Source organism: Triticum urartu, chromosome 2 (assembly GCF_003073215.2).
Source record: "Triticum urartu cultivar G1812 chromosome 2, Tu2.1, whole genome shotgun sequence".
NCBI lineage: Eukaryota > Viridiplantae > Streptophyta > Magnoliopsida > Poales > Poaceae > Triticum > Triticum urartu.
In genome coordinates this window covers 321,874,674-321,894,059 of record NC_053023.1, presented here as the reverse complement: position 1 = coordinate 321,894,059, position 19,386 = coordinate 321,874,674, and the positions used below count along the sequence as shown (strand labels likewise).

Here is a 19,386-nt window from a genome sequence, read left to right as displayed (position 1 = left end):
CCGGGCCAGAGTCCCGGACGGGCACGGCCCGGTTAGGTCGGTTCACTTTTTTTTAAAATAATTACGCTCGAAAGAAAAATAAAAAGAAATACTAAACGTACTCCAAAAATTCCGAAATAAATTTTCACGGGCTTCTAAAATCAAGCCGCACAAGGTGAACATTTATTTGGGACCTAAATGCAATTTTGAAAAACGCACAGTTTTCCTAAATTCAAATAAAACACCGAAAAACTCCGAAATAAAATCCTATTTGATTTTATTATTAAATCCTAAATATTTCTTTATTTTGGGAAAGTCATTTTATTCCCTCTCTCATATTTTTGTAATAGAAATAATTGATGATAAAAATAGATAAAATCAAATGATCCTATTCTCAAAATTCGAGAAAACTCAAATATGAAAATAACGAAATCCCCAACTCTCTCCGTGGGTCATTGAGTTGCGTAGAATTTCTAGGATCAACCAAAATGCAAAATAAAATATGGTATGCAATGATGATCTAATGTATAACATTCCAAATTGAAAATTTGGGATGTTACATGATCTTATCTGGTGTTTCCTCGTGAAGATGCTCAACAATTTCAAGTTTATCATTCCTCGTTCTCTCTTCTTCTCTGGTGGATTCTATTCAAGCTTTGATGATCATATCCTTTTCCTCGTTTCAAATGTTTTCCCATACTGGTGCACCTCGTAATCTTTCACTTCTTATTATTCATTTGTTCTGGAGTGCTTAAGATTATCTCAGAAGATTCATGTTTCCATTCTCGATCCGTTCAAATTATTTCGAGGTTGTTATCTCATTCAAGCCACTTAACTCAACCGGCGCAATCTATCTTTTAAATCGCTCAACGGTGTATCTTTTGAGTGGGTCCTAACCCACAGGTATTTTCCCAGGATCTTACCTGACTCTTCTTTTCTTTTTCCAAAGTTATTCTCAAATTCATAACAAAGTTTGACATAAGAATTAGTTATCATCATTCAAATGTCTTTCTCCAAGATCTTTCGTATTATTTTTCATTTTTGGCTCAACCTCTTTGTTTTTCATTCCGAAGTATATCAACAATTCATGGTGGTGTTTCTCGTCGTCATTCTCAGCATTTGAAGACTGAAGAAGAGTTCCTCTTAAATCCTTGCCTGTTCTCTTAAAGATTCGTGGTTCTAGCTTGATGCCATCCTCTCATAATTGTTTTGATTGCGAGAATTCTTCTCACCCATCCGACGTATTTCAGGAGTCTTTTTAGTTTGATTCTCCGGAGCCCATCATCTCAAACTTATTCATTCTCAGCGTGTAGCTATCGTTCTCCAAATCTTACCGGTGAATCGTTCAAATATCCTCTAATCAGTTCATGACCTCTTCGTTCTCATGTATCTAAATCCCCTCAAGTATCTTCTTTCGTTTTTCCAATTCTTCCCGGTGAATTGTGTCTTTGCTATTTTCATTTACAATTCTTATGGCGGTTCGTTCAAGAATTCTCTTCCGTTGTTATTGTATCAATTCATTCCTTCTTTCCAAATCCTACCGGTGGCTTGTTCAAGACTTTTCTCAAGTTTGCGCTATATCTCTCCTCAATCCTTTTTCAAGAGGAATAAGTAGTATGCCAAATCCGTTGCTTGTCATCAATTTAAATTTGTGAAGGATATGCATAATGTAATTCTTATTATTATTTCATCCAAGTGATTAATTTCTTATTCCGGAGGTTCAACAAAATTCTTGATTTCAGTTGTTCATCTTTTGTTTCCGGAGTTCCAAGTTTTCCGCATTATCTCATCGCGAAGCTCCATCTAAATCTTCGCAAGGCTTCACCTTGTGTTCTCAACTTCTCTTCCGTTTTATCATCCTTTTTATTACCGGAGTTCTTCATGGAGGCTCTACATGATGGTTCATCAACGATTTAATTCATTCTCGAAATGTTCATCGAGATTCTTTTCAAAGGAACTCAAGTATTCTTCATCTTGCATTTCAAAGTTCAATCCCTTCTCCCTTATCTTTTGAGGTGGTGTTATGCCATTCTTCACATTTTCCCTTCATGTTTCATGATTCACAAGTTGTCCGGGATGACATATTTTAAACCCATCATTTTGAATTCGTTCATGAGATCCTTTGCAACCCATCAATCTCTTCATTAGAGTTATCTTGTGTCACATTTCACCTTAAGCCTTCCCTAAGGATTGTTGCTATTTATGGTGCTTATAAATGACCCAAGTTCTTCATTTATCCTCCCAGTGAAATAAGTTTCTCGTCTCCTTGTTGATATCAATCCAATCTATTGTTTCCGTTAGTGGCAGAATCTCGCCTCAAGTTTTGGGATGTTTTCAATAAGCCCACAACAAGTTTATTCTTTTCATTGTTCATTTCCCTACAACTCCGTCCAATCCTCTATGGAAGGATGCTTTCAAATTCATTCGAGGTAGAAGATGTTGTTTTCTTCTTCGTTACTTTCCATCTGTTCTATCTTTTGTTCCGGATGCATTGTGATGTTGCACGCTTCGACCCATCATCCCATTTTTGGCAAAGATCATGTTCTTTCCTTTGCTTATCCATTCAACCGGAGTGTCATGCCCTCTTTTCATGTTCTTCCCATTATGTCAAGTTTTGCCTCCCTTCTCAACCGGAGTGTTGTCTGAAATCTTTCTTACCCATTGTGCCATTCTTTCAATAGTTCCGGAGGCAGTGTGTTGTTGATTTCATCAAGTATCCTCTCATCTTGTCAAGTTCATGTTCAATTCCTTCCATTTACAGTCGGAGTGTTGTCCAAATTATATCATTCTTATTCCTTCTCTATCTTGTTTTAACCGGAGTGGTTTCAATATCTATCTTGTCACTTAACCTCTTGATTCTCGTCGTATCCCATGTTCCTCTTTCCTAACGGAGTGTTTTCAACTTCGTCCATCTCCGTTGTATTCTTTCTTTCCAGTTGTTCAACATCTCAAGGTTCTTTGGTTTCACTCGTTTGTCAAGAAGCAACCTTGTTTTACTTCTTCCTCTTCCGCCTCTCTTTGGTGCCATCCTTAGATCTCGGGAAGAGATCTCTTGTAAGTGGAGGAGTGTTGTGACGCCCCAAGAACGACGCTCCAGATGCCTCCATGTTTTGCATGCCAGCTGTGTTTTATTTGTGCTTGCTCTATTTATTTTTTTGCATTGCATCATGCCATCATGTCAGCATGTCATTTGATTTTTGCAACCCAGCTAAATAAATTGCATAGATCTTTCGATCTATTTAAATCGAGGGAACCCACATGGTGGTTTCTCTTTAAAACATACCCTCCCAATATTTAGGAAGCTATTATAAAAGTATTCCATTTATTTTGGAATTAACGTCAACCCACTTGCAGTTAAAATTCCTTCCTTTTCAAATATTTTAAATCGTTGATCTTTCTCTGACACCCCCAATCCAAGTTGTGGATCTTCGAACTATTTCATAGTGGCCATGTCTTATTTTTTCCCCAACTCTTTCGGTAATTATTTGGACCTCCAAGACATTTCTTTCCCTCTTTTCTTTCCTAATTTGAGAGAATGGAAAAATCCTCATACACTGAAAGCCGACCCATCTCTGCTGGTTCCCAATTCTTCCAGCCCAGCAGGCCACCAGGCCCAACCCGCTCCACCTACCTAGGCCCATTGCACCTGAGGCCCATCTGGATCCCTAAACCTAGCCCCAACCCCCTCCACTCGCTCTCTCCCTCGATGCCCCTTCAGCGCCGCCGCTTGCCCGATGCCCATCTCTCGATCCTTTCCTCCCTCCTGCCAAGTGAGAGAGAGAGAGAGAACGGCAGCGCCGCCCGCGCTCGATCCCCGTCGCCCTCCTCTCCTACGTCGCACCCTGCTGCCCCGTCCTCCTCGCCCCCGACGCCGACAAGCCCGTCGCCGTCCTCCAGGGCCTCTCCCTTCCTCCCTGTTGCCTGCCTCTCTTCCGGCAGCGCCGCCGCGCCTGCACCCCGCTTCTCACGCGGATGACCTCGTCTCCTCGCCTTACCTGAGGAGCTGCGCTCGTCCCCGACGCCGGGACGCTCGCAACCGCCATGGATCCCGCGCCCGAGCAGAGGAGGTTGCGTCCTCGAGCTCCTTCTGGTTCCCGCGCCTCCGGCAACCAGTGACCATCGGCGAGCGCCCCGTCCAACAAAGGAGCCCGCCAGGATCTCCGAGCCGCTGCAATGCCCTCGTCCCATTTCCCCTCTGCCTCCTCCTTACCGCCTCACAGTCGTCACGCCCCTGCTTGCTGCTTCGACCGCCTGCCCGAGTCCCCTGCATCAGTCCCGGTAGCCGCCATTCCCTGCCGGTGGTCTCCACTGTCCTCGTGCACCTCCGCTTGCTATTGCCGGTGTCGCCAGGGAGTAGCGTGAAGTTCCATCGTTGAAGAGTACCCTTGGTTTCACCAAACACCACACCGCAAGTGCCAAGTACCACGATGGCCCTCGAAGAGTTCGGATTCAACGAGTCGATGACACTCTTGTACAACTACGTTGCTGAGACCGAGACCGGCAAGACCACATAGACGCCCGAACGACTACCGCACCGGATTGCCAAGTCCAATGATATGCCAAGTACCTCTACCGACGACTCCGAATGTCTACAAAAACGTGTACCACTACCGTCGCCGAGATCACGAGAACCTCTACCGAGGACCTTGGAGTGGGCACGATGACCGTTATCGAAGACCCATACCTCTACCGCTTCCCGAACATGAACGACTACTTCCTCTTCGACTCTTGAACCACTACTTCCACTACCGTCACCGAGGACCGATAGTACCACTACTTCCCCTACGACCGTTCCGAGAACGTCTACTTCCTCTACTTCGCACTGACTCGATCCGTTCTGAAAATGCACGCTTCAAAGGTATAACCCCAAGACGACTGCCCGTGTATGGATGCATGTTGTATGAGATGCACCTTTGTTTGCCTCAAGTCCGAACTGTCGGTGCATGTTGCCCCTCTTTTGCCTTGCCACCAACATGTGGGAACCCGGTAACCGGGAGCACCCCACCGTTCATCGCATGACACGCTCCCGTCACACTTCCTTTTGCACCGGAATCTCAATCGAGTTACCGAAACCGGAACGTTGCCGTGGCATCGTTTTCGTTACTGTCGCCGTGGCACCCTTTCTTTCCACCACAGTGACAAATGCTTCATATTATGCTCATGTCAACTTTAACAAAAATTGCATAAAACTTGCACATTTCATTCGCATCATGATAATAACATTTAAAATGTTTAAAATTGTTGTTGCATTAAATTGCTAATGCACATGAGGATTTTCCGGAATTGTTGTTTGATGTTTCCGGCCTCATTTAAAATGCCTAACTGTGTATTTTTACTTATCCTTCACATCTTGCCATGTTTAATAACATTTAATATTGTTGGGTACATAAACGGGAGAGAACTAAATAAATAAATGTGGTGTTTCGTCAATATGCAACGCGTTGCATATTGAGCTCCACTTAATTTGTAGTATTGCTTGTTGCACTTTGCCATGCCATGCATATTTAAACCGACATGCATCATCCTTGGTTGTGCATCATGCTATGTTTATGCTTGTGTGTTTACCATGTTGCTGCCATGCTTCTGATAATAGTGGAGGGTGATAAGAAGAGGAAGACTGTGCTCCAGGCTGGCTCCAACGAGCCAGAGGCCTCAGGCAGCACCTTCTACCCCTTCTTCATGACTTCATGAGTAGCATCATCACCGGGTTGGTTCCCCCCTTCTCCGACTTCATCTACTCCGTCCTTAGCCAGTACAAGATCCATGCTCTCCATTCATCCCAACTCCATCCTCCTTCTGTCGATCTTTGCCTTCTACTACGAGGCGTATGTCGGGTGATGCCGTCCGTGGCGCTGCTGCGCCACTTCTTCTTCCTCCAGATCAAAGAGGGCCACTGCTCTAGGTGCGTTGGCTTCGTCGCAGCCAACAAGACCAACGCCATCTCAAAGGCTGGGAAGAAGGCCGAGGGCTTCAGGGGCAAGTGGGTCCTGAAGGACACCAAGCGCGTCCACCCCTGGCTGGTGCTACCGACGGATATGCCTGTGTCCCATGAGGGGTGGCTTCACGCGAAGCTCATCGACGCCCGGGTGGCACAGGTATTGGAGAGGATGATCGCCGACCTGAGACCTGGTGATTCAAGGGCGGCGAAGTTGACGGGAGCCATGATCGTCAAAGAACTCATGAAGCAGCGCGTGGCTCCCCTCCAATCACGCCGCGCCCCTTATGGAAGCTTGCAGACAAAGGGGACGACCTCCGCCTATGCCCGGAGGCCCTTTCTGACGAGGAGCTGCGCTCGGCCATCCACTCCTTGGTTGGGGACGATCAAGGGTACCCGCCAGACTCCTTCCTTCCCTTGTACCGCCGCCTGGATGGGGCAAAGGTTGTCGCCGCTCTACCTGTCTTCGACAAGCGTGGGCTCGTGTCGCCTGTGCCGTCAAATATCCTGGTGACGACAACTCAGGTAGACGTGTCTTCCGACGAGTCTCGGGCAGAGGAAGAGGAGGAAGAAGGGGAGGATAAGGAGCGCGACTCGGAGGTGACTCATGAAGGGGCGGGGGAGACCTCCCCTTTGCGCAAGGCCGACATCCTCCGCACCCTGCCTGACGACGATGAGGCTGATGCCCTTCTGGAAAGTAGGGAGCTGCATGCGGCTGGTGGCTCCTCGAGGTCCAAGGCCAGTCATCGGACGAGGTCCCCGACTGAGATTCCGACGAGAGGGAGGTCGGCGCTGATTTCCTGAGGCGACGCCCCTGTTCTGATGCTGCCCGGAGCTGCCTCCAACCCACCTGCTGCTTCTTCTTCTGCTCCTGGTGCTTGCGCGCCCGTGCCTCAGGCCGCAAAGCTTTCAGGCTTCAAGCTCAGGAAGCAAAGAGATTACACTACGGTGGACCAGTAAGTACTCTTGCCCTGTCTTGTTTCTGCTTCTGCTGTTGACTCTTAATGCTTCTCTGCTGCGCCAGCAGGCCTACACCCGCGGCGAAGAGGAGGAAGGAGGAAGTGGTGGTATTGCTCGGGACCCCTTCGCCTGCGGCGGCTGCGCCCCTCTCCATGGAGAAGGGCAGTGACAACGCTCGCGTTTCTCCGGCCTGATCGTCCTCACGAGGCTTGGGGGAGCGTCCTCAAGAGGAGGTGGCCCCTGCTGCCCCACTGGCTCCGGAGGTGCCAACGCCCGGCTTGGTTGTTGGGGTCCCCAAGGCTCACGATCCCTCAGCCTCCCAGGACATGGTGGCGACGCTGACTCCTCCTCCTCCTGCCCCACTGCTGACATCAGATCCTTCTGCCTCCCCTGACGTCCTGGAGCGCGCTCTTTCTATGATGACCCTGTTGTGAGAAGATCTTCAAGGCGCTGACCCCCGCCTGGTGGTCGGGCGCCTGGAGCTGGTCTCTAGCTGGTTTCACTCAGACGTGTTCATTCGGGCGGTGTCAGATTTCGGGTTCCGGCAAAACCCTTAAGGTTCGAACACTGGGTGCACGCAAAGATCTCTCCCTCACCAATAACGCCCTCAAGCACTTCGCGATCTCAAAGGCTAGCTCGACGAACTCCCAACACAAGAGACACAAGATATATACTGGTTCGGGCCACCGCTGCGGTGTAATACCCTTCTCCAGTGTGGTCTGGTGGACTGCCTCTTGGGCTGATGATGAACAGTACAAGGGGAAGAACAGCTTCCTGAGGTGAGGTGTTCTTGTGCTTGGTTGGTGTGTGGCTAAGGATGGGATGGCTCAGATCTAAGGTGAGGTCGATCCCCCTTCTACTATGGTGGCTAATCCTATTTATAGAGGCCCTGGTCCTTTCCCCAAATATTGAGCAGGAAGGGAGCCAACAACGGCCAATTTGAAAGGGGACAACTAGTACAAGTTATCCTGACAAAAGCAATCTTCGCCTGCCAAAGGTTCTGGTGGTGACGCCATCTTGGGCTCCACGGTGACCTCCATCCTTCCGTCCTGCTGGTCTTGGTCTCGTTGCACCGATATGGAAACATTTGCTTGACGCCTCGGTACTCTTCGTCTGCTCCTGCTTCCTTAGCACCAAAGAGGAATCAAGGACACTGTGAGCGCTAGCACCCGCCTGGTCTCGATTGTCATGGCTCACGTCATTGGAACCTCGCGAGGTTTGCCTGGCCTTGATCTCTCCGCTCCTCGCGAGCCGGCCTGGCGAGGCCGCTCCCGAGGAGGTCTTGCGTCGTCCGCCTCGTGAGGCTTGGCCCCTCGCGAGGGTCTTGAATGCTTGTTGGTGAGGATGGGCCATATGGGCCCGCTCGCAGCGCCACGCCGTGGGCTGTAGGCAGGCAAGTCTGGGGACCCCCGTTCCCAGAACGCCGACAGTAGCCCTCGGGCCCAAGGCGCGCTCGGTCTTGGCTTTGAGGCGAAGCCCAGGGGCAAGTGCGAAGCGCCGCGGGCCCCAATAGCCTGCGGCCTTGGTCGATGCGTGGCGGTTGATTGGACGTGGGCGTCTCCGCTTCCCCATGCCGCCTCGGCAAATGCCCGATTTGACGAGTCCTTGCTGCATGCAAGGAAAAACCATCATTACCTGTAATCATGGGGGCGTTGGTTCGCCTTCTTCAGCTATAAATGGGGAGGGGGCAAAGCCCCCGTCGCCCATCTCTCCCATTCGGCTCGCTTCTCCGCCTTTGCTCCATCGCCAGTTGCTACACTAATGGCGCCGTCGAAGAGGTTCTCCACCGCGGAGAAGGGGAAAGTCCCTCGGGAGGGACCCGGCTCTTCGGTGCCCAAGCGTGCTCGCGGCCATCCCCGCAAGCACACCGTGACCCCCGCCGCGGCCCCACGCGGCCGTGGCGGTGCCGCTTCATGTGGCAGGGGTCGCTCCGGTCGTGGAAGTCCTGTTGATGAGGTGAGACGTGCCGTGGTCGCACGGCCTCCCCGGACGTGCTTCCACTCGGCGGAGGTGCTGCCAGAGTTCGTCGTCTGGTCGGAGAACCCGGCCGGCAACTGGCTTCAGCTCCCGCGCTTCTTCGCCGACGAGCTGCCGGCCTGAGGTCCCGGCGGGCTCTGGCTACAGGCAGACGGTTGCTGCAGCAGGGCTTCCTGGGTCGCGGTTGAGGTCTCCGTTGCGGGCAACATAGCCCTGGCCCGCAGCTGGCAGACGTTTGTCCGCGTGCGCGGCTTAGGCCGGCGGTGCACCCTCCATTTTAATTATGACGGTGACGCGACCCTCTACGTGAGGGTGTTTGGGGAAGATGGTCGCCGCGCGGGGTGCTGCCCTGAGGTCAATAACGGCGAGGAGGTGCTCGGCCTTGGTGATGGTCGTGGTGAGGATGAGGATGAACCCGCCCTTGGGGCCGACCACGTCTCGTCCAGCTACGGCGGCTCTTCCTCCGACGACAGCTCCAGCAGCGGCGGTTACGACCAGCCACCGCGCCCACTTCGAAGGCGGAAGTGGGTCGTCTCATCGCCGTGCCTCCGTGAAGCGTGAGGAGGGGTGTGGCTGAGCTCGGGACAGCGCCAAGAGCCCGCCCTCGCGGATTCCTATAGGGGCCTGCTGTGACGCCCCGAGACTGTTGCGCTAGGTGTCTTCCAGTTTTGCGCCGTCATTGCCATGTCATTCGCTTGCGTGTCGCATCTTGCCATTTCATCATGTGCATTGCATCATCATGTTTTCAAAACTTGCATCCTTCCAGTTCTCCTCGTTCTCTTCGTTGTCCGTTCTGAGCCCAACCACACTTGCACGCGCCCGCGGCATGTCCGAAATATCATTTATAAGAGGCCAGAAAATGTTCTCGGAATGGGTTGAAAGATGGCATGCGGTGTTGTTTTGTTGTCAGTAGGCCGCCTGCCAAGTTTCATCGCATTCGGAGTCCGTTTGACGCCCCAACGGATAACTATAGCGGCATTATAGTCGCTCTAACGTCGGACGTTTTCGGTCTCCGAAAACCGTCATCGGGCTGCACCCTTTCTCCTCTCTCCTCTCAGCCCAAGCCTTCATACACAGCCCACCTGCAGCCCACCTAAACCTCCCCTTCGATCGGAACCGTTCGATTGCGAACGGAGGCTCCGAAACGGAGCAAGTCCCCTCAAACCCTAACCCCCATCCTTATTTAAACACCCTCCACATGCCATTTTGGCCTCCTACCTACCCCCTCCTCAAATTCTGCAGCCAGCCGCCGTTTAACCCCTCGGATCTGGCGCCGCCAGCCCACCTCCGCTACTTGGTGCGCCACCACTCGCCGGCGTCGCCACCTGACCGCGCCTCGACCACTCAGCGCCCTCCACGTCGCACCACTGTCTCCCACCTCGCGCAGGGCCCGCAGAACCCAGATCGGGGCCCTGGAAGCCCATCTAGGCCCGAACGAGTCCACCTCGCTCCCCGTCGCTCGAGCCTTCGTCCTCCTCGCCTCACTCGGCCAGCGCCTCCCGCCGGCGAGCCTCGCCACGTCGTCCTCCGGCGACCCCATTTCTGCGCCTCCTTCCTCCGCGACCGGACCCCGTCGGGACCCCGCGCCATGCCGCATCCACGCCCTCTGCTGCCCGGAAGCTCGTCGCCATCACACGCGCTCCCGTCCTCGACCTCCGCCCTGATCTGCTCCGCCACCCTCTGGATCCGTCGCCGGCGCTCGTCCCCATCGTTCCCGCGCAGGATCCGGAGAGCCACCGCCCGTCCCCGACCCTCCTGCGTCACGTCGTCGCCGCCGGAGAGTGCCGTCGCGCCGTGCCCTGGTCGGGATCGAGCAGGCCCCCTCGCCTCGCCTGCCTGGGCCTCCTCCGGCCTCACGGGCCTCGTGGGCCACGGCCACGTCCAACCGCCTGCCCAAGGCAAAGTTCGCCCCGGCCACCGCGACCTCCTGCAGCCCAGTACCCCCCCCCCAGGCCCATGGTGAGACCTCCCCAGTCCTGCGCCCAGTGCACTATGCAGCCCAGTCCGCCTGTGTTTCGTCCCGTGCATGTTTTTTTCCTTGCTGCAGATTTATCTTTTATTTCCAGAGAACCAGTTTTACAGGAAGCCCCCTAGACTTCATGCATATTATAACTCCACAACCGTGCATCAGATCTAAATAAATTATATATGTAACTTGCTTAGAATTTTATCTAGTTTCATAATTTCCAACTGTCATGCATGTTTAAATTTTTTAAAATGTTGTTTATGTAATTTTGCCCATATGCCATGCTAAAATGCTTTAATTCATAACTAAATAACCGTAGCTCGGTTTTAAATAAACTTTATATGTAAATGGGGTAGAAAAATGCATAGTTTAACATGGCGACTTTACTTTGCATGTTTAAAAACTCTAAAATATGGTTTAGGGAAGAACAGTACCAAATCTAATATATGCTCATGAGGATTTTTCGGAATTGTTGTTTGTTATTTCCGGCCTCATTTAAACTTGACTAGATAGTTAGTTTAATTATGCTTCACCCCTTGCCATGCTAACCAACATTTAATTTTGTTGAGTACATAAACGGGAGAGAACTAAATAAGTCATGTGGTGTTTCGCCAATGTGCAACTCGTTGCATATTGAGCTCCACTTAACTTGTAGTTTTTCTTGTGCACTTTGCCATGCCATGCCTCATTAAACCGGACATGCATCATACTTGATTGGAGTTATCTTGGGTTATATTTCATCTAAGGAATGTTGGGTTATATTTCACCTAAGGAATGTTGCTATTGTGGTGCTTATCAATAATCAAAGTTTCCTCCTATTCTTGCGATGAAAGAATTTTTCATCTCTTTGTTGCTCTCAAGCAAGCAAACTTTCTCGATTAGTGAAAAAGTTTCAGGTGCTCCCAAAACGTGTATGCTACCGTGATACGAGCTTTTAGGCCATTGGATCTCACATCAGACGGCATCTTACAAGCATTTGTCTGCATGCAATTTTGAGAGTCTTCAAGAGCTTTTTGTAAAATGTTCAAGAGCTCCTGAAAGCCACTGGATCTTAGATCCAATAGCTCTCAGCAGCCTATATCACGGTAGCATATAAGCCTTGGCAGCATCGGATATTTCTCTTAGCATTCACATAGGGCCCAGCCTACAATAGGATCTTAGATCCAACAGCTCTCAGCAGCCTGTATCACGATAGCATATAAGCCTTGATAACACTGGATATTCCTCCTATCATTCACATAGGGCCCAGCCTGCAATAGACAGGCTACAGCAGATCTGCTCATCCAGTTTAATCTCCTTATTCTGTGTGCATAGAGATAAAGCTTGCTCTTATATTTAGATAAGAGAGATATTTTTCTCGGTGCTTCCCTTTATCGGCTTGATCTTCTTCTGCCTCTTGGTAGAGTGAGCCTATTTAGCGAACTGGCAGGACGCGGAGATAGATTGATCAATATGCATATCGAGCATCTATAGTTACTCTCTCTTCCCAAAAGATATCTCATGTCACTTCAGCCAGAGGTCGAGGACCACTTCAAATGGTTCGTCCACGTTTCTAAATAAATGGTCCGAGCGCACCCAGGTTTCTTCAACCCCCAACACGATAATAACTGGCAAAAAAGACGGGGAAAAGGATCTCTTGCATCTCTGCTGGAAAAAGGGCTGAGAAAAAAAGGGACCATGCAAGCCCAAGAGAGCGCTGCACATTATCCTTCATGTTTTCCGTGCTCTCGTGACTGAGCACATCAGTTGCTTAGGGCATCTCCAGCCGTTGGCCCCCCCAGGACGCATAAAAATCGCCCCCTAGGGGCGAGCCGGCGATACACTCGGTGCTGGGGACGGTTTTGCGCCCAGTCGTCGCCCCCAGCTCGTCCTCAGGCGCCGAAATTGGCCCACTTTGCAGCCCAATTTCGGCGAATAAAGGGCCCATATGGGCGAGAATAGGCCCATATTCGGCATGGTTTCGCCGTGTCTCGGCGTTCAATTATGGGCGTATTTCATCAAATATTTCTTATCACATATTTCAATAATAGAAAAATCAAATACTTCAACAAAATAGTACAACAACAAATAGTTCAATACAAATTATATAGATCAACAAATAAAAACTCGTATTTCATCACACGGCGTCTCCCTTGAGACTCCATAGGTGCTCAACCAGATCTTTCTGCAGTTGATGATGCACCTGTGGGTCTCGGATCTCCAAGTTCACCGGAGGAGAATGGCCCTCAACGAGCTTGGCAAAAACAGGAGAGCACTGCAGCACGTTGATGTCATTGTGAGTTCCTGGCATACCAAAGAAGGAGTGCCAAATCCAGAGGTCCTGTGTGGCTACCGCCTCAAGCACCACACTGCAACCGCCTTTGGCGCCTTTGTACATCCCCTGCCAACCAAATGGGCAGTTCTTCCATTTCCAATGCATGCAGTCGATGCTTCCAAGCATCTCAGGAAATCCTCTTGCTGCATTCTGGGCTAGGATCCGAGCAGTGTCTTCCGCATTGGGTGTTCTCAAGTATTGTGGCCCAAACACTGCCACCACTGCCCGACAGAATTTGTAGAAACACTCTATGCTGGTGGACTCGGCCGTGCGCCCATAGTCGTCGAGTGAATCACTGGGAGCTCCATATGCAAGCATCCTCATCGTTGTCGTGCACTTCTGGATGGAGGTGAATCCAAAAGCGCCAGTGCAATCCATTTTGCACTTGAAGTAGTTGTCGAACTCTCGGATGGAATTCACAATCCTGAGGAAGAGCTTTCGGCTCATCCGATAACGGCGCCGAAATGTTCTCTCGCCATGAAGTGGAGCATCGGCGAAGTAGTCGGAGTAGAGCATGCAGTAGCCTTGGAGACGATGCCGGTTCTTTGCTTTCACCCGCCCCGGCGCCGAGCCACCTCGCCGCGGCTTTTCATTGCTCGCCAGCAGCTGGGCGAGGGCGGCGAGCACCATGAGATGCTCTTCTTCCTAGACGTCGGCCGCGGCTTCCTCCTCCAGCAGCGCGGCGAGCTCTTCCTCCTCATCTGAGTCCATCGCCGAGACAGGCAAAACGCCGAACACCTTACGCTCGGTGGGCGTGTACCCACCGTTAAACTGCGCCTCCGCGGCCGGAAACGCCCAGCTGCTGTGGGAGGGGCTGCCGCGGCGAAGTACTGCTATTTTCCGGCGGGGAATGGCTATCTAGCGAAGTAGGGCGGCGGCCGTCACCGGGATATAGCTAGTGATGGCCGAGGGCGCGAAGGGTGCGAGGCAAGTCGGGGGAAGAAAACCTTGACTTTTCCCCTATCGGTGTGGGCCAGGCGTGCTTTTCCCTAGCGCCGGAGCCCCCAACTGCTCCCCAGCACGCCGGGTTCGGCCTGTGACCGCCGGACGGAAAAAAGGTCCGAACCGGAAAAGTGGCCTGAGGGGGCCTGTTGGGGGCGCGGCTGGAGATGCCCTTAGAAGTTCAAACACCAAAGAGATGATGAAATTTTCTCAGCAATTACGAATTGGCTCCAATATGCTTTGTTTCACAATCAGTTTCCACAGATCACCCACGAGACCAAAACCATGCTCGTGATGCAGACAATACATCGTTACCGACATTGCGAATGATCTCAAGTCCAAATCGGCAATGAAAATGGTAAAATACTACAAGCATTCAACCAGGAAAACGTTTCCACCGTGTGCTCTATTCCGAGAGGGCAGCCCATCAATGCAATGCTCACACAGGATAAACATAAAGGAGATTCCTAGCTAGAGGCAGGTGTAGCCACCAAAATGGCCCGAAATGCTGAGATTCGTGCATAAATAAATACTGGAAATTTCCTATTATTTGTAATGATGATAGGACTTTCAGTCTTCCTTGTCCATGTATACCAGCCAGCCTTCATATGGAATACTGATCTACCAATGCCAAAGCTCATCGACGTCGCTTCACTGGGCTGGGGACGGTTGGCAAAACGGTCGTAAACTTGAAGTTGCCAGAGAACACAGCTTCTTTATCTGTTGTTGAAAAGTTTAGGAAGTGCAGAATTTAGTCAGTTTAATATTCAACAAGACGTTTTTCAATTTAAGGAAAGCGAGAAGAAAAGCTAGTGTGTTTGTATCTCACATGCATGGGAGATAGAGATGGGAGAATTAGTCAACACTGACCTGTCAATGATAGGCAAGTTGCCTCCCTCCGAGTATATCTTGCCAATGCCTGAGATTCAACAGAACAGGTAGTCTTAGGTTTTGTAAAATATGGCATGTAATCAGCTACTTTCTAAAGCTGTCTCCATCAGAGAAGGAACTTGCCTGGACAGCAGGGGTAGCAGCTGCGTCCATAGGCTCTGAACCTTCGTCAGCGTACACATTCCTAACAATTCAACACAAGTAACTATCATACATAAGGGCAGTGCTAGATTATGAAAGAAATACAGTCCACAATTTACACAGCTACATCACATAATTACTATGGTGCCATAACCAGAAAGTTGCCGCTTTGATGTTAGAAAGCTGCAGTGCTAACTAATACTCCCTCCGTCCCATAATATAAGAGCATTTTTGACACTAGGTGTAGTGAACTACTGCTTTCCTTCATAAAACATTTATTTTCCAGGAAGTATTTAATTTCCTTGACAATAATGAACTGGCCTCATAAGAACAATGGCTGATCACTAAGATAAGATAACACATATTTTATCTTCTGGTCGATAGGTGCCATAAATATATTGAACAAACATCAGCCTAGATGATTTAAGACCAGTGTCTTTATTTATTATTATATTTTTCTTACTCCTATTATATAGGAGAAGACCATGTGACCTGTATCAGGTATTATATCACAAAGCCACAAGAGAGGCTGGATCTTGCAATTAGTTGGGACCTTGGATAATGGATTGCCTATTTTTCATCTTTATGAAACAATCAGCTACATATTTAGAGAAGGTAACTGAACAATTACCTCCAGATGACATTTACAAGATCATCCTGGCTTGCTTCTGGGCTTATTGCAGTATCATATTTCACAATGTTCCCATAGAATATTTTTTCTAGCTCTTTCATCCATTTTGTCAATAGCAAGTTGACCTGTAGACGCACTAGTATGTCACACATGAACTTTCACAACAAAAAACAATAGCATGCATAAAGAGAAATCAGTCTTCATATTATGCAAGACGAAGTGAAAAGATGACCAACACTATGGATTCCAGGCTTTATAAGATTAGTTGCATTATTCATTTTTATTACACAAAAATAGTGATGTCTTTTCAGTATTTTACACATAATACCAGCTTTTTCCTCACAAGCAAAACGAAGTTCTACTTTTGTTCCATATACTTGTAAGTCATGATAATGGGTTAACAAACTGCCACAAGTTCAACCTTTCAATCTAGCACTCCCTCGTTTGAAAACATTTGAAGTTTGACCAAGTATATAGAAAAATATACTAATATCTAGAATATCAAATATAATATGAAAATATATTTTGTGAGCAATCTAATGAAACAAATTAGGTTTTGTAGATGTTAACATATTTTTCGCTAGACTTGGTCAAACTTAAATAAGTTTGACTTAGGACAAACCTAGAACTTCAAATATTCTGAAAAGAGGGAGTACGTAAACTATGGTGATTCCATCTCCCTGTGCCATAAACAACCCTGTGCAAAAATGACAGTAGGATTACAGCCAGAACAATGGCTGTACAGTACAAATATATCCAGTGCAAATACAGCCAACGCAAAAAATGACAGTACAACAACAAATTGGAAATATAAATAACCAAGAAGTGCATCACCACTCACATCATAAAACATCCAAACATTTGCTGATATATCCCAATGGGAACTAGGAATAACATGTAGGTTATGCTTCTTGCCACAAGTCCCAACCCCAGATAGATCACACTTTCCAAGTTTGACTAATGTGTTGTGCCATAGTTTGATGGCATGGCACCTAAGCATGATGCACTGCCGATACACTAGTTTGGTTCCTTTGCTAGACCGCTCTCTATATAAGTGTGTCCAGCTGTGTATCGCATACACAAATGAAGACGTACCATTTAGATAGGTTGAGCATTTCTCCAGTTCTTTTTTGACACTGGTGGACAAAGAAAGCACAATCTAGTACTATTTAGCTTCTTGCGTTCAACCAGCAAACTTTATATCCCCTTAGGGTATCACATCTCTAGCAGATAATGTATAAAGAAGTCTGGCATCAAATGTACATGATGGTAATGGTGTGTTGCTAATCAACGTTCATTAGGACGATTAATAAGGAGGATTAAAACCATCAGATTCAATAATTAGGATAACAGGATGTGTGGATAATTTAACCTCGGATATATATCAATTTTTCAGAATTATGGATGACCTACCCCAGCCTTAGAAACTCTGAGCTCCACATCATGATTGTAAGTTTCATAGATGTACTGTCCAAATTTAACACCGTCCTTTCCTTCTTCCTTCAAGCGACGTAGAACGAGCCACATATGGAGAACAAGCAATGAAAATGTTGTTTTAAATGTTTTCTCCAACTGAAACACTGCAAAAGAGAGACATCAGAAATTGCTGTCTCCATAAATATCAAACATAAAAAGGAGTGAAATGATGTGGTTAACTTCAATTAAACGCAAATGACACGATATCCCAGCCCAATTTCATTACCAATAACAGGCTAGAATTCACAAAGCACTTCATGTTTATCAGCCGTAAGTGTTTATTGACAGAAAGCCTTAACGCACAACATGACATTCAAATGGATTATTCTTTATACTCTCTAAGAATGCAATTGCACAAGCATTTCTTTACCTTCCATAAACATACAAAAATAGCAAATGTAATGTACCTCTATAAACCGGATCTAAAAGATAGAAGTAGTTCAGTGATGCAATTTGGGGAACATGATGCAACTGACTGGACACTAATGCTCTAGTAATCAGCAATTCAGTACTTGTACAATCAGAAATTATATTGTTTCGGGATTACACAAAGTTCATTCTTTCGTTTGGAAAACAAGCTGGCACTTCATTAAAACCTCAGGAAAGCACCCTACTTTTAAGAGCAGAAAATATAACTCCTCAATGGCAAAGCAAAAACATGATCCTCCTATCTGGTTCTCACCATTAAAGATACTAGTATGTTCAGAGAAGAATGAAAGCTAATTTCTGCCGCACAGCTCAAACTGAATAATTACGGATCTATATAACTCCCATGCACTTCAGAATATCAGAAATTAAGTGCTCATTGTTAAATTAATGTTAAGATCAACCATGCAGAAAATTATGGACAACCAGAGGTATCTTTTTCTTAGTACGAAGTACCAGAACATGCATAAATCTTATTGCAGCAGAAATACAGAAAAAAAACAGCAAATAGGAAATGATCAAGGAAATGCTGAAAGTGCAAAAGGAACGAGTTTACCACCAAGTACAAAGGTGTTACCTTCATAGATATCAGGCTTGTCAACATGAGAAGTGATGCGGTGATAAACAGCGTTTGCTCCTCTGATGGACTTGCTTTGCTTACTGTAGAACAGCAGCAGCGTGAGCATCAAGCGCTTAATTCCCTCATAGTGTGGATCTTCTGCTCTAAGAGGAGAATCAGGAGGCAATGCCAGTGAAGAAGGCTTGGACAGGAACATAGAATTCAGTCGGACCTATAAAAGAAAGAATTCATCCTTAACAACAGGCATATAGGAGCTACAGATATCAGTTCTAGTTATTAGTTAAGCCTTTGTAGCATGTGTGGTAGATAGGTAGTACACACTAAGTAGCGATGAATATCACTAAATGGAAAAAAAATAGTCTGTATAAGTCAGCAACAAACTTGTTGGACTTTGCAATATAATCCTTCCATTTCTCCATACATCCACACATCTTTACAGACTTGTTGGATGTTGCAATAAAAGCCTTCCATTTCTCCATACATCCACACAAAGTGCACATCTTTGTAGATCGAAAGCTTAAAAAACACATCACTTGATTTCGCCCAATTTCTTGAAAACATTCGAGTGTTGCTAGGTAGTCACAGTCCTATGAACGAAAATACTGTAGGAAATAGACGACATTTAGAGAACCTTACAAATTTTGAAATCTATCTACATTGCAGAAGGACGGAAGCACACATATCAAGCCTATGAACATATTCCATGTTGCAAATCTACGTGGTGATGGAGCAACCCAGACCTAGAATGCGTCGAGCCCAGTAGGTACTCGCAACAGCGATCCGCCCTGGAGACAGGGGCCGTTCTAATCCGCCAGATCACACTATGAGCCCACCTGAGCGCAACAATAAGCGGCAAAAATGGCATCTCAGGGATGCGAGAGCTTCGGGCCGTACCTCGGGCCTCGGGCCGGCAGAGGAGGCCGCGCTAGGGCTGTGCGACGTGGCGGCGGCCTTGGAGAAGGTCCTAGACAGAGGCTGGGGAAGAAGCGGCGGAGGCTTGGAGAAGGCCCTGGAGAGGAGGTGGGGGGCGGAGAGGCGGGATGCGACGGCGCGCCACCGCGACATGGCTTGCTTTTCTGGTTGCGCTTGGAAGCCGGCGGGCGGGGCGGTGCGGTGCGGTGGGTGAGGAGAATCGAGAGATGGTTTATGGCCGCGGACACGCCGCGCG

The 19,386-nt window shown here is 48.2% G+C and overlaps 1 protein-coding gene across 1 annotated transcript; it reads right to left on the bottom strand.

The window, feature by feature from the left end:
• Positions 1 to 14,297: 14,297 nt before the first annotated feature.
• Positions 14,298 to 19,386, bottom strand: LOC125537162 (ubiquinol-cytochrome-c reductase complex assembly factor 1). Its single transcript, XM_048700468.1, has 7 exons — positions 19,113 to 19,386; positions 18,216 to 18,429; positions 17,150 to 17,316; positions 15,737 to 15,861; positions 15,088 to 15,148; positions 14,944 to 14,992; positions 14,298 to 14,793 (listed from the first exon to the last, which is right to left on the bottom strand). The coding sequence occupies exons 1-7, from the start codon at positions 19,281 to 19,283 to the stop codon at positions 14,711 to 14,713; spliced, it is 870 nt and encodes a 289-aa protein (XP_048556425.1). The 5' UTR covers positions 19,284 to 19,386; the 3' UTR covers positions 14,298 to 14,710.